The sequence below is a fragment of the Triticum urartu genome, chromosome 1 (assembly GCF_003073215.2).
Source record: "Triticum urartu cultivar G1812 chromosome 1, Tu2.1, whole genome shotgun sequence".
NCBI lineage: Eukaryota > Viridiplantae > Streptophyta > Magnoliopsida > Poales > Poaceae > Triticum > Triticum urartu.
The window spans coordinates 536,507,597-536,520,129 of NC_053022.1; the positions used below are offsets into that span (position 1 = coordinate 536,507,597).

At 47.2% G+C, this 12,533-nt stretch overlaps 1 protein-coding gene across 1 annotated transcript; it reads right to left on the reverse strand.

Moving 5' to 3' along the window:
* Positions 1-785: 785 nt before the first annotated feature.
* LOC125537940 (mitogen-activated protein kinase kinase kinase 17-like) lies at positions 786-2,368 on the reverse strand. The gene has a single exon (XM_048701258.1). It carries the CDS (start codon positions 2,160-2,162, stop codon positions 801-803), a length of 1,362 nt encoding a protein of 453 aa, XP_048557215.1. The 5' UTR covers positions 2,163-2,368; the 3' UTR covers positions 786-800.
* Between the last annotated feature and the right edge of the window lie 10,165 nt (positions 2,369-12,533).

Sequence of the window (12,533 nt, forward strand, 5' to 3'; positions counted from 1 at the left end):
TTAAACCGAGCTATTTATCTGTGAAAACATGCAATCTCATATGAACCTTGTTGAGTTATATATGTTCTCAGTTTTTTGGCTTCATAAATCAACTTCTTTAATCAATCTCATATATATGGCATGGTTTCATAAATTAACTTGTTAAACCGAACTTTTTAGTTTGTTTTGATTGTTTGTGACATGGTTTTAACTGCCAGGTTCGTTCAGCTAAGCTTAGAACCTTTTTAAAGTAGGCCTACACTACATATCCATGTACTTGGTTTGAACTATATTATCGAATTTGGCGCTAATTTTAGTGCATCAATGTCATCCGAAGTTGAGCTATTCTATGTTCACAATGAATGGTATTGTGGGCAAGTTATATCCACTAACTAATACATATTCTGAGAATTAATATGATTTATTGCTTGACTATAGAAAGATTTAAAGCGAGTCAAGGTACATAAAACTCTTTTGCTTGTTAGTTCCTCTTACCAAGTAGTTATAGAGAAGAATGACACATTTGATCCTCAATTTCATCTTTTCAAGTGATAATTTTTATTAATCATGACTTTGCAGGATAAAAATGAATTGCAATGACTGGACCAGGTGATGAATCTTCATAGCTTGATAGGGTAAATAATGTCCCTGTTATCATTAATTAGTTGCTAAAAATAATTATTCAACTGTAGGCTTAACTTTCCATTTATCTATTACTGACCAATATATGGGTTTGTTTATGCTAATCTATTTTGCGTCTCTCGTATCTCCATATATTTATGGAAATTTATGTGTCCATATACTTATGAAAGTTCCTACCATTATACCGGAGAATAGATGGGCGCAGCAACGCGCCATCGATGATCTAGTAAGGGAGTATGATCGGTGAAAAGGAGGAGCAGTGCAAGCATGTGCAGGAACGAAATCAGTTGCATTAGTATTTTTGTTGCAAAACAACAATTTAGTAGTAGTATACATGATAGCCCGTGAGAAACTGAATCTTCCAAAGATTGATGCCTAGCACTACAACTTTGCTGGACTGACTCATCGTAGCCCTCTCCCGCGTTGACGAAGCTGCTATACTGCACGAGTATGGCGTCGAGAACGCCGGACTCTTCTCCACATGGTGTGATCGCGTCATCCAGTTCAGCCGTCTCCTCGGCCGCCACCGGAACTGCTTCCGATGGCCCGGAGAGCACATCGATCCATCCCTCGTCCGAGTCCCAGTCCGGGAGCGCCGATGCAGGGCAGGCCAATGCCCGCATCCTCCTCTCGGCCGTGCTCTCGTGCTCCGCCGCCTCTTCGGTGTCTGACTCAGACTCCCATAACGCCGCGTCCAGCGTGCTCTTCGGCGACACCCATTTGCTTTTGCTCTCCACGGCTTGTGGCTTCGCGTCGACGATGCCGGCGGAGGCCAAGAACGGGTGGTCCAGGAGCTGCGCCGCCGTGCACCGCTCGCTGGCCTGCCTGACCAAGCACCCGCGCAGGAAGTCCTTGGCCTCAGCGGACATCCACTCGGGCACCTCGGGAGCGGCCTCCGTGTAGCCGATCCGGTGCAGCGCCGCGAGCGCGTTGCCGTCCATGCCGCTCCAGGGCGCGCGTCCAGTGGCCATCTCGACAACCATGCAGCCGAGCGCCCATACGTCGGCCGCGGGGCCTTGCTCCTCGCCGCGCGCCACCTCCGGCGCCATGAAAGCGGGCGTGCCGCCGATGATCGGCACATCAGCGCCGGCATCCCTCGCGCACCCGAAATCCGCGAGCTTGGCGCGGCCGTCGGCGCCGATCACGATGTTGCGCGCCTTGACGTCCCCGTGCACCATCCCGGCGCCGTGGAGGTACGCTAGCCCGGCCGCCACGTCGGCCGCGTAGCCGCGGACGGCGCGCTCGTCGAGGCCCCCGTCGATCGCCACCCGGTCCGCCAGCGAGCCGCCAGGGGCGAACTCGAGGAAGAGCTGGAAGGAGCCGTCGCGGGCGCCGCGGCCGCCTATGCAAGAGACGACGCGCGGGGAGCGCAGGCCGGACATGATGCACTGCTCCCTCCTCAGCGCCGCCGCGCAAGCCGCGCTCGCCGACTTGACGGCGAAGAGCTCCCCGGAGGGGTCGTCCGCGGCAAGGAAGACCTCGGCCCCCGAGGCGCCGCGGCCGAGCGTGCGCACCCGCGTCCATTGCTTGCTCATGGCCATCGTCGTCTTCTCTTGTGTAATCTGCTGGGAATTTGGGATTGCTGTGGATTCTGTTGGTACTCTGTTGTGGAGCTTGCTGGTGCCCAAGCTGAATGAATTGTTGATGAGTTCCTTTTTTTGGCGGTTGTGCGTATATATAGGTTGAGGGGGTGGGAGGGGAAGAAAGGAAGGCTCTGTACATGGGAGAAGAAAAATTTAGAACATGTGGCGTGTGCTGGGATTAGGAAAGGAAATCCAGAAGCGAAAAGGCATGGGAAGCAAGCTGCTTCGCGTATCGGCACGCGCTCGCGGCGGCGGCGTCCTCCTGTGGCCATGGATGGACTAGCATGTGAGTGGGAACGCCCGGACGGGGCTTGACCAAGCTTAGTGCTCGGCCTATTCTCATCCGCGTTAATTAATGTCGTTTAGGAGTCGGAAAAGGCAAAAACCGTGTCAAATCACTCGCGTCCAGGTCGTCTTGCCCAGGCTCAAACGGGCCGGTGATTCTTGGAAGGTACAAACGGGCTTGAAAATTAAGTAATCTGCTGGAGTAGCGAAAATTCGTTGGCGCTCCCGGGAGCGTGCGCTTCTGCACGCAAAAAATATATTTTAAATAGTGAAAAAATTCTAATTTTTTTTACGCATACATCTTAATATTATATGTGTGTATAACAAGTTTCGGAGAAAACCGACATCTTATGTAGCTTGTGTAAAAAGACAAAATGGTATCTTGTGAAAAGCATTTTTTAACACCGGATTTTGTCTTTTTCAAACGCGACACATAAGTTGTCAATTTTTAGCGAAACGACTTTGTGAGCACGTACAATATCGACATATACACGCCAAGCTTTTGCTTGAATTTTTTTAACATTTAAAAATATGTTTAAAACACATTTTAAAAATCAGGAGCGCGCCCTCTCATGTGCCAAAACGCCACACTCGCTGGAGTAGTACTTTTCATCAAAGTCTTGGTCGCTCATAGCGAGACGAGCTGTGTGAATCGGAGCAGTGTGCAGCTGGGTTGCCAGAGTCTAGTCTGGTGTAAACGGACACAATGGGGTCTCGAGGTCAGCGGCTGCACCTGAACGGAACGGAGTTGGCCAGTTGGGTCTCCTCTCCACGGTTGGTATGCTACTTTGACATTGTGGCAAGAGTTTGCCAAGTCCACCCCTGTACTTTTTTTTCTTGAAACGGAGGCAAAAGATTTGCCTCTTCAATTAAATAAGGAAGAGTAGAGTTTAGAATTTTACAACGCACTCACAAATAAGCGGCATGACAATTACTCGTACAATATGATGTTCCCTAGCTTTCTTGCGCCAGCAGTAACCCAAAGTTTAGCATATTCTAAAATGTTGGTTAGGAGGACCGGTGGTGGTGCGCTTTTTTGACGGAATATTCGGGCGTTTCTCTCATTCCAAATGGTCGAAGAAACAAGCATGGTGAGGGAAGCCATTGCGTGGCGGTGAGGGTTGCGATCGTCGGGTTTTTTTTTGCCACCACTCAGTGACGGTTGCTTCTAGCTGCCAATCGGAGGTGTCCATGTGCGTGAGCCCAAGCCTCTCGATGATTGATCTCCAGAGCCTAAGCGTGTAACGACACTTGACAAAGAGGTGTATCCCCGTTTCTTGTTCTCTTTTGCAAAGCGGGCAAGGGCCACAGTTTGGCCAACCTCGCTTCTCCAGACGATCGGCAGTCCAAATCCTATCTTGCAAAGCCAACCAAGCAAAGAATTTAACCTTTGGAGGTGCCCAAGCCTTCCACACCATGCGGTCCATGGGGGACAGAGTCAGGCCTAAAAATTGCGCTTTGTAGGCGGTGCTCGCCGTGTAGATCCCATTGTTCGCATGCTTCCAGATGATGTTGTCTGCGGCTTGCTCATCAAGGTGGAAGTCTTGTACAAGCATCCAAAGGTTAAAGAATTCCGAAATGCGGTTGACGGAGATGGCAGTGTCATGCTTGATCTTGAGGATCCAAGCGTTCCCCTTCAGAGCCTTACGCACCTTCCAATTCTTTCTCTTCGATGCCTCATAGATTAGAGGTGCAATGTCCTTGGGCTTGCGCCCCAGGAGCCAAGGGGAGTCCCAAAAAGGTGTTTTGGCACCGTCGCCGACAGTGATAGTCGTAGATGCATAGATTAGATGCATAGAAGAACTGGAGGTCCTCTTCAGTGCAGGGGTTGTCAGAGCCAACACATAATCTGCGGGGCTCCTTCCATTCGTACCATAGCCAACGAAGCCGCAACGCCCGTGCAAACTTGTTGGTATCGAGCACTCCAAGGCCACCATAATCTTTTGGTCTGCACACCATTTTCCAGTTGACCTTGCATTTGGCTCCCGTGGTCTTCTCCGCACCCGACCAAAGGAAGGCCCTCTCAATCTTGTTGAGTGTATCCAGAATGCCCTGCGGCACAATGAGAGGCGTGATAGAGAAAACCGCTTGGGAGGAGATGACGGACTTGACGAGGGTCGTGCGTCTGATAGCAGTGATGTTTTGGCCATCCCAAGTGGTTAATTTTCTGTCTGCCTTGTCCACCAAGTATTGGAAATCCACTATCTTTAGCTGCCAAACCGATAGAGGTAAGCCTAGGTATTTCACCGGGAAGGAAGCACGGATCACCGGCATATTCCGAAGAATGCGCTCAAGGTCGAGATGGTTGCAACGAATTGGCACGACCGAGCTTTTTTGGAAGTTGGTGCAGAGGCCCGTCACATCACCAAAGCCTCGTAAGATCGTAGCTAGGTTGTCAATGTCCCTCTTGATGGGTGCCACAAAGACCACAGCATCATCCGCATACAGGGAGGTTCTCATCACAGCTCCCCGGCCACGAAGCTTATGGAGGAGCCCTTTCCGCATGGCGAGGTCCAATATCTTATGCAAAGGGTCAATCGCAAGGACAAATAGGAGGGGGGGAAAGGGGGTCCCCCTGCCTGAACCCACTCCCGTGCTTGATCGGAGGGCCGGGCACCCTGTTTAGCATGATTCTCGATGAAGATGAGGAAAGAAGTGCCGCAATCCATGCCCGAAATTTAGGCGGGAACCCTAGCCGTTGCAGGAGCTCAAGAAAGTATCCCCACTTGACCGAATCAAAGGCCTTCTTTATGTCAAGCTTGAGAAGGAGGGAATAGGTGAAGGAAATATGCCCTAGAGGCAATAATAATGTTATTATTTTATTTCCTTATATCATGATAAATGTTTATTATTCATGCTAGAATTGTATTATCCGGAAACATAGTACTTGTGTGAATACATAGACAAACCAAACGTCACTAGTATGCTTCTACTTGACTAGCTCATTAATCAAAGATGGTTATGTTTCCTAACCATAGACATGTGTTGTCATTTGATTAACAGGATCACATTATTAGGAGAATGATGTGATTGACATGACCCATTCCATTAGCTTAGCACCCGATCGTTTAGTATGTTGCTATTGCTTTCTTCATGACTTATACATGTTCCTATGACTATGAGATTATGCAACTCCCGTTTGCCGGAGGAACACTTTGTGTGCTACCAAACGTCACAACGTAATTGGGTGATTATAAAGGAGCTCTACAGGTGTCCCCAAAGGTAAATGTTGGGTTGGCGTATTTCGAGATTAGGATTTGTCACTCCGATTGTCGGAGAGGTATCTCTGGGCCCTCTCGGTAATGCACATCACATAAGCCTTGCAAGCATTGCAACTAATGAGTTAGTTGCGAGATGATGTATTACGAAACGAGTAAAGAGACTTGCCGGTAACGAGATTGAACTAGGTATTGAGATACCGACGATCAAATCTCGGGCAAGTAAAATACCGATGACAAAGGGAACAACGTATGTTGTTATGCGGTCTGACCGATAAAGATCTTCGTAGAATATGTAGGAGCCAATATGAGCATCCAGGTTCTGCTATTGGTTATTGACCGGAGACGTGTCTAGGTCATGTCTACATTGTTCTCGAACCCGTAGGGTCCGCACGCTTAAAGTTTCGATGACAGTTATATTATGAGTTTATGAGTTCTGATGTACCGAAGTTAGTTCGGAGTCCCAGATGTGATCACGGACATAACGAGGAGTCTCGAAATGGTCGAGACATAAAGATTGATATATTGGACGGCTATATTCGGACACTGGAAGTGTTCCGGGTGATTTCGGAGAAAACCGGAGAGCCGGAGGATTACCGGAACCCTACCGGGAGAAGTAATGGGCCATATGGGCCTTAGTGGAGAGAGAGAGGGGCAGCAAGGGTGGGCTCCCCCCTGGTACGAATTGGACTAGGAGAGGGGGGGCGGCGCCCCCCTTTCCTTCTCCTTCCCCCTCCTAGTAGGAGTCCTACTCCTACTAGGAGGAGGACTCCTCCTGGCGCGCCAATAGGGGCCGGCCGGCCTCCTCCCCTTGCTCCTTTATATACGGGGGCAGGGGGCACCCCTAGACACACAAGTTGATCCACGTGATCATATTCTTAGCCGTGTGTGGTGCCCCCTTCCACCATAATCCTCGATAATATTGTAGCGGTGCTTAGGCGAAGCCCTGCGACGGTAGTACATCAAGATTGTCACCACGCCGTCGTGCTGACGGAACTCTTCCCCGACACTTTGCTGGATCGGAGTCCGGGGATCGTCATCGAGCTGAACGTGTGCTAAAACTCGGAGGTGCCGTAGTTTTGGTGCTTGATCGGTCGGGCCGTGAAGACGTACGACTACATCAACCGCGTTGTGCTAACGCTTCCGCTGTCGGTCTACAAGGGTACATAGATCACACTCTCCCCTCTCGTTGCTATGCATCACCATGATCTTGCGTGTGCGTAGGAATTTTTTGAAATTACTACGTTCCCCAACAGTGGTATCAGAGCCTAGGTTTTATGTGTTGATGTTATATGCACGAGTAGAACACAAGTGAGTTGTGGGCGATATAAGTCATACTGCTTATCAGCATGTCATACTTTGGTTCGGCGTTATTGTTGGACGAAGCGGCCCGGACCGACATTACGCGTACGCTTACGCGAGACCGGTTCTCCCGACGTGCTTTGCATAAAGGTGGCTAGCGGGTGACAGTTTCTCCAACTTTAGTTGAACCGAGTGTGGCTACGCCCGGTCCTTGCGAAGGTTAAAACAACACCAACTTGACAAACTATCGTTGTGGTTTTGATGCGTAGGTAAGATTGGTTCTTGCTTAAGCCCGTAGCAGCCACGTAAAACTTGCAACAACAAAGTAGAGGACGTCTAACTTGTTTTTGTAGGGCATGTTGTGATGTGATATGGTCAAGACATGATGCTAAATTTTATTGTATGAGATGATCATGTTTTGTAACCAAGTTATCGGCAACTGGCAGGAGCCATATGGTTGTCGCTTTATTGTATGCAATGCAATTGCGCTGTAATGCTTTACTTTATCACTGAGCGGTAGCGATAGTCGTGGAAGCATAAGATTGGCGAGATGACAACGATGCTACGATGGTGATCAAGGTGTCGCGCTGGTGACGATGGTGATCACGACGGTGCTTCGAAGATGGAGATCACAAGCACAAGATGATGATGGCCATATCATATCACTTATATTGATTGCATGTGATGTTTATCTTTTATGCATCTTATCTTGCTTTGATTGACGGTAGCACTTTAAGATGATCTCTCACTAATTATCAAGAAGTGTTCTCCCTGAGTATGCACCGTTGTGAAAGTTCTTCGTGCTGAGACACCACGTGATGATCGGGTGTGATAGGCTCTACGTTCAAATACAACGGGTGCAAAACAGTTGCACACGCAGAATACTCAGGTTATACTTGATGAGCCAAGCATATACAGATATGGCCTCGGAACACGGAGACCGAAAGGTCGAGCGTGAATCATATAGTAGATATGACCAACATAGCGATGTTCACCAATGAAACTACTCCATCTCACGTGATGATCGGACATGGTTTAGTTGATTTGGATCACGTAATCACTTAGAGGATTAGAGGGATGTCTATCTAGGTGGGAGTTCTTTAGTAATATGATTAATTGAACCTAAATTTATCATGAACTTAGTACCTGATAGTATCTTGCTTGTTTATGTTTGATTGTAGATAGATGGCCCGTGCTGTTGTTCCGTTGAATTTTAATGCGTTCCTTGAGAAAGCAAAGTTGAAAGATGATGGTAGCAATTACACGGACTGGGTCCGTAACTTGAGGATTATCCTCATTGCTGCACAGAAGAATTACGTCCTGGAATCACCGCTGGGTGCCAGGCCTGCTGCTGGAGCAACACCAGATGTTATGAACGTGTGGCAGAGCAAAGCTAATGACTACTCGATAGTTCAGTGTGCCATGCTTTGCGGCTTAGAATCGGGACTTCAACGACGTTTTGAACGTCATGGAGCATATGAGATGTTCCAGGAGTTGAAGTTAATATTTCAAGTAAATGCCCGGATTGAGAGATATGAAGTCTCCAATAAGTTCTATAGCTGCAAGATGGAGGAGAACAGTTCTGTCAGTGAGCATATACTCAAAATGTCTGGGTATAATAATCACTTGATTCAATTGGGAGTTAATCTTCCAGATGATTGCGTCATTGACAGAATTCTCCAATCACTGCCACCAAGCTACAAGAGCTTCGTGATGAACTATAATATGCAAGGGATGAATAAGACTATTCCCGAGCTCTTCGCAATGCTGAAAGCTGCGGAGGTAGAAATCAAGAAGGAGCATCAAGTGTTGATGGTCAATAAGACCACTAGTTTCAAGAAAATGGGCAAAGGGAAGAAGAAGGGGAACTTCAAAAAGAACAGCAAGCAAGTTGCTGTTGGGGAACGCAGTAATTTCAAAAAAATTCCTACGCACACGCAAGATCATGGTGATGCATAGCAACGAGAGGGGAGAGTGTTATCTACGTACCCACGCGGACCGACTGCGGAAGCGTTGAAGCAACGTAGAGGAAGTAGTCGTACGTCTTCTCGATCCGACCGATCCAAGCACCGTTACTCCGGCACCTCCGAGTTCTTAGCACACGTACAGCTCGATGACGATCCCCGGGCTCCGATCCAGCAAAGCGTCGGGGAGGAGTTTCGTCAGCACGACGGCGTGGTGACGATCTTGATGTTCTACAGTCGTAGGGCTTCGCCTAAGCACCGCTACAATATGATCGAGGTGGAATATGGTGGCAGGGGGCACCGCACACGGCTAAGGAACGATCTCAAGGATCAACTTGTGTGTAGAGGTGCCCCCTGCCCCCGTATATAAAGGATCCAAGGGGGAGGGGGCGGCCGGCCAGGAGGAGGGCGCAGGAGGAGTCCTGCTCCTACCAGGAGTAGGACTCCCCCCCAATCCTAGTTGGAATAGGATTCCCCGAGGGGGAAAGAGAGAGAGGGGGGCCGGCCACCTCTCCTTGTCCTAATAGGACTAGGGGAGGGGGGAGGCGCGCGGCCCACCTTGGGCTACCCCTTTCTCCTTTCCACTAAAGCCCACTAAGGCCCATATAGCTCCCGGGGGGTTCCGGTAACCTCCCGGTACTCCGGTAAAATCTCGATTTCACCCGGGACACTTCCGATATCCAAACATAGTCCAATATATCAATCTTTATGTCTCGACCATTTCGAGACTCCTCGTCATGTCCGTGATCACATCCGGGACTCTGAACTAACTTCGGTACATCAAAATGCATAAACTCATAATAACTGTCATCGTAACGTTAAGCGTGCGGACCCTACGGTTCGAGAACAATGCAGACATGACTGAGACACATCTCCGGTCAATAACCAATAGCGGGACCTGGATGCCCATATTGGCTCCTACATATTCTACGAAGATCTTTATCGGTCAGACCGCATAACAACATACGTTGTTCCCTTTGTCATCGGTATGTTACTTGCCCGAGATTCGATCGTCGGTATCCAATACCTAGTTCAATCTCGTTACCGGCAAGTCTCTTTACTCGTTCCGTAATACATCATCTCACAACTAACATATTAGTTGTAATGCTTGCAAGGCTTATGTGATGTGCATTACCGAGAGGGCCCAGAGATACCTCTCCGACAATCGGAGTGACAAATCCTAATCTCGAAATACGCCAACCCAACATGTACCTTTGGAGACACCTGTAATGCTCCTTTATAATCACCCAGTTACGTTGTGACGTTTGGTAGCACCCAAAGTGTTCCTCCGGCAAACGGGAGTTGCATAATCTCATAGTCATAGGAACATGTATAAGTCATGAAGAAAGCAATAGCAACATACTAAACGATCGTGTGCTAAGCTAATGGAATGGGTCATGTCAATCAGATCATTCAACTAATGATGTGACCTCGTTAATCAAATAACAACACTTTGTTCATGGTTAGGAAACATAACCATCTTTGATTAACGAGCTAGTCAAATAGAGGCATACTAGTGACACTCTGTTTGTCTATGTATTCACACATGTATTATGTTTCCGGTTAATACAATTCTAGCATGAATAATAAACATTTATCATGATATAAGGAAATAAATAATAACTTTATTATTGCCTCTAGGGCATATTTCCTTCAGTTGCTACTCAAGAAAAGAAACCCAAACCTGGACCTAAGCCTGAATCTGAGTGCTTCTACTGCAAGCAGACTGGTCACTGGAAGCGGAACTGCCCCAAGTATTTGGCGGATAAGAAGGATGGCAAGGTGAACAAAGGTATATGTGATATACATGTTATTGATGTGTACCTTGCTAATGCTCGCAGTAGCACCTGGTATTTGATACTGGTTCTGTTGCTAACATTTGCAACTCGAAACAGGGACTACGGATTAAGCGAAGATTGGCTAAGGACGAGGTGACGATGCGCGTGGGAAATGGTTCCAAAGTCGATGTGATCGCGGTCGGCACGCTACCTCTACATCTACCTTCGGGATTAGTATTAGACCTAAATAATTGTTATTTGGTGCCAGCGTTAAGCATGAACATTATATCTGGATCTTGTTTGATGCGAGACGGTTATTCATTTAAATTAGAGAATAATGGTTGTTCTATTTATATGAGTAATATCTTTTATGGCCATGCACCCTTAAAGAGTGGTCTATTCTTATTAAATCTCGATAGTAGTGACACACATATTCATAATGTTGAAGCCAAAAGATGCAGAGTTGATAATGATAGTGCAACTTATTTGTGGCAGTGCCGTTTGGGTCATATCGGTGTAAAGCGCATGAAGAAACTCCATACTGATGGGCTTTTGGAATCACTTGATTATGAATCACTTGGTACTTGCGAACCGTGCCTTATGGGTAAGATGACAAAAACACCGTTCTCCGGTACTATGGAGAGAGCAACAGATTTGTTGGAAATCATACATACAGATGTATGTGGTCCGATGAATGTTGAGGCTCGTGGCGGATATCGTTATTTTCTCACCTTCACAGATGACTTAAGCAGATATGGGTATATCTACTTAATGAAACATAAGTCTGAAACATTTGAAAAGTTCAAAGAATTTCAGAGTGAAGTTGAAAATCATCGTAACAAGAAAATAAAATTCCTACGATCTGATCGTGGAGGAGAATATTTGAGTTACGAGTTTGGTGTACATTTGAAACAATGCGGAATAGTTTCGCAACTCACGCCACCCGGAACACCACAACGTAATGGTGTGTCCGAACGTCGTAATCGTACTTTACTTGATATGGTGCGATCTATGATGTCTCTTACTGATTTACCGCTATCGTTTTGGGGTTATGCTCTAGAGACGGCCGCATTCACGTTAAATAGGGCATCATCAAAATCCGTTGAGACGACGCCTTATGAACTATGGTTTGGCAAGAAACCAAAGTTGTTGTTTCTGAAAGTTTGGGGCTGCGATGCTTATGTGAAAAAGCTTCAACCTGATAAGCTCGAACCCAAATCGGAGAAATGTGTCTTCATAGGATATCCAAAGGAAACTATTGGATACACCTTCTATCACAGATCCGAAGGAAAAACTTTTGTTGCTAAATTCGGAAACTTTCTAGAGAAGGAGTTTCTCTCGAAAGAAGTGAGCGGGAGGAAAGTAGAACTTGATGAGGTAACTGTACCTGCTCCCTTATTAGAAAGTAGTACATCACAGAAACCAGTTTCTGTGACACCTACACCAACTAGTGAGGAAGCTAATGATGATGATCATGAAGCTTCAAAACAAGATACTACTGAACCTCGTAGATCAACCAGAGTAAGATCCGCACCAGAGTGGTACGGTAATCCTGTTCTGGAAGTCATGATACTAGATCATGATGAACCTACGAACTATGGAGAAGCGATGGTGAGCCCAGATTCTGAAAAATGGCTTGAAACCTTGAAATCAGAGATGGGATCCATGTATGAGAACAAAGTATGGACTTTGGTTGACTTGCCCAATGATCGGCAAGCAATTGAGAATAAATGGATCTTTAAGAAGAAGACTGACACTGACGGTAATGTTACTGTCTACAAA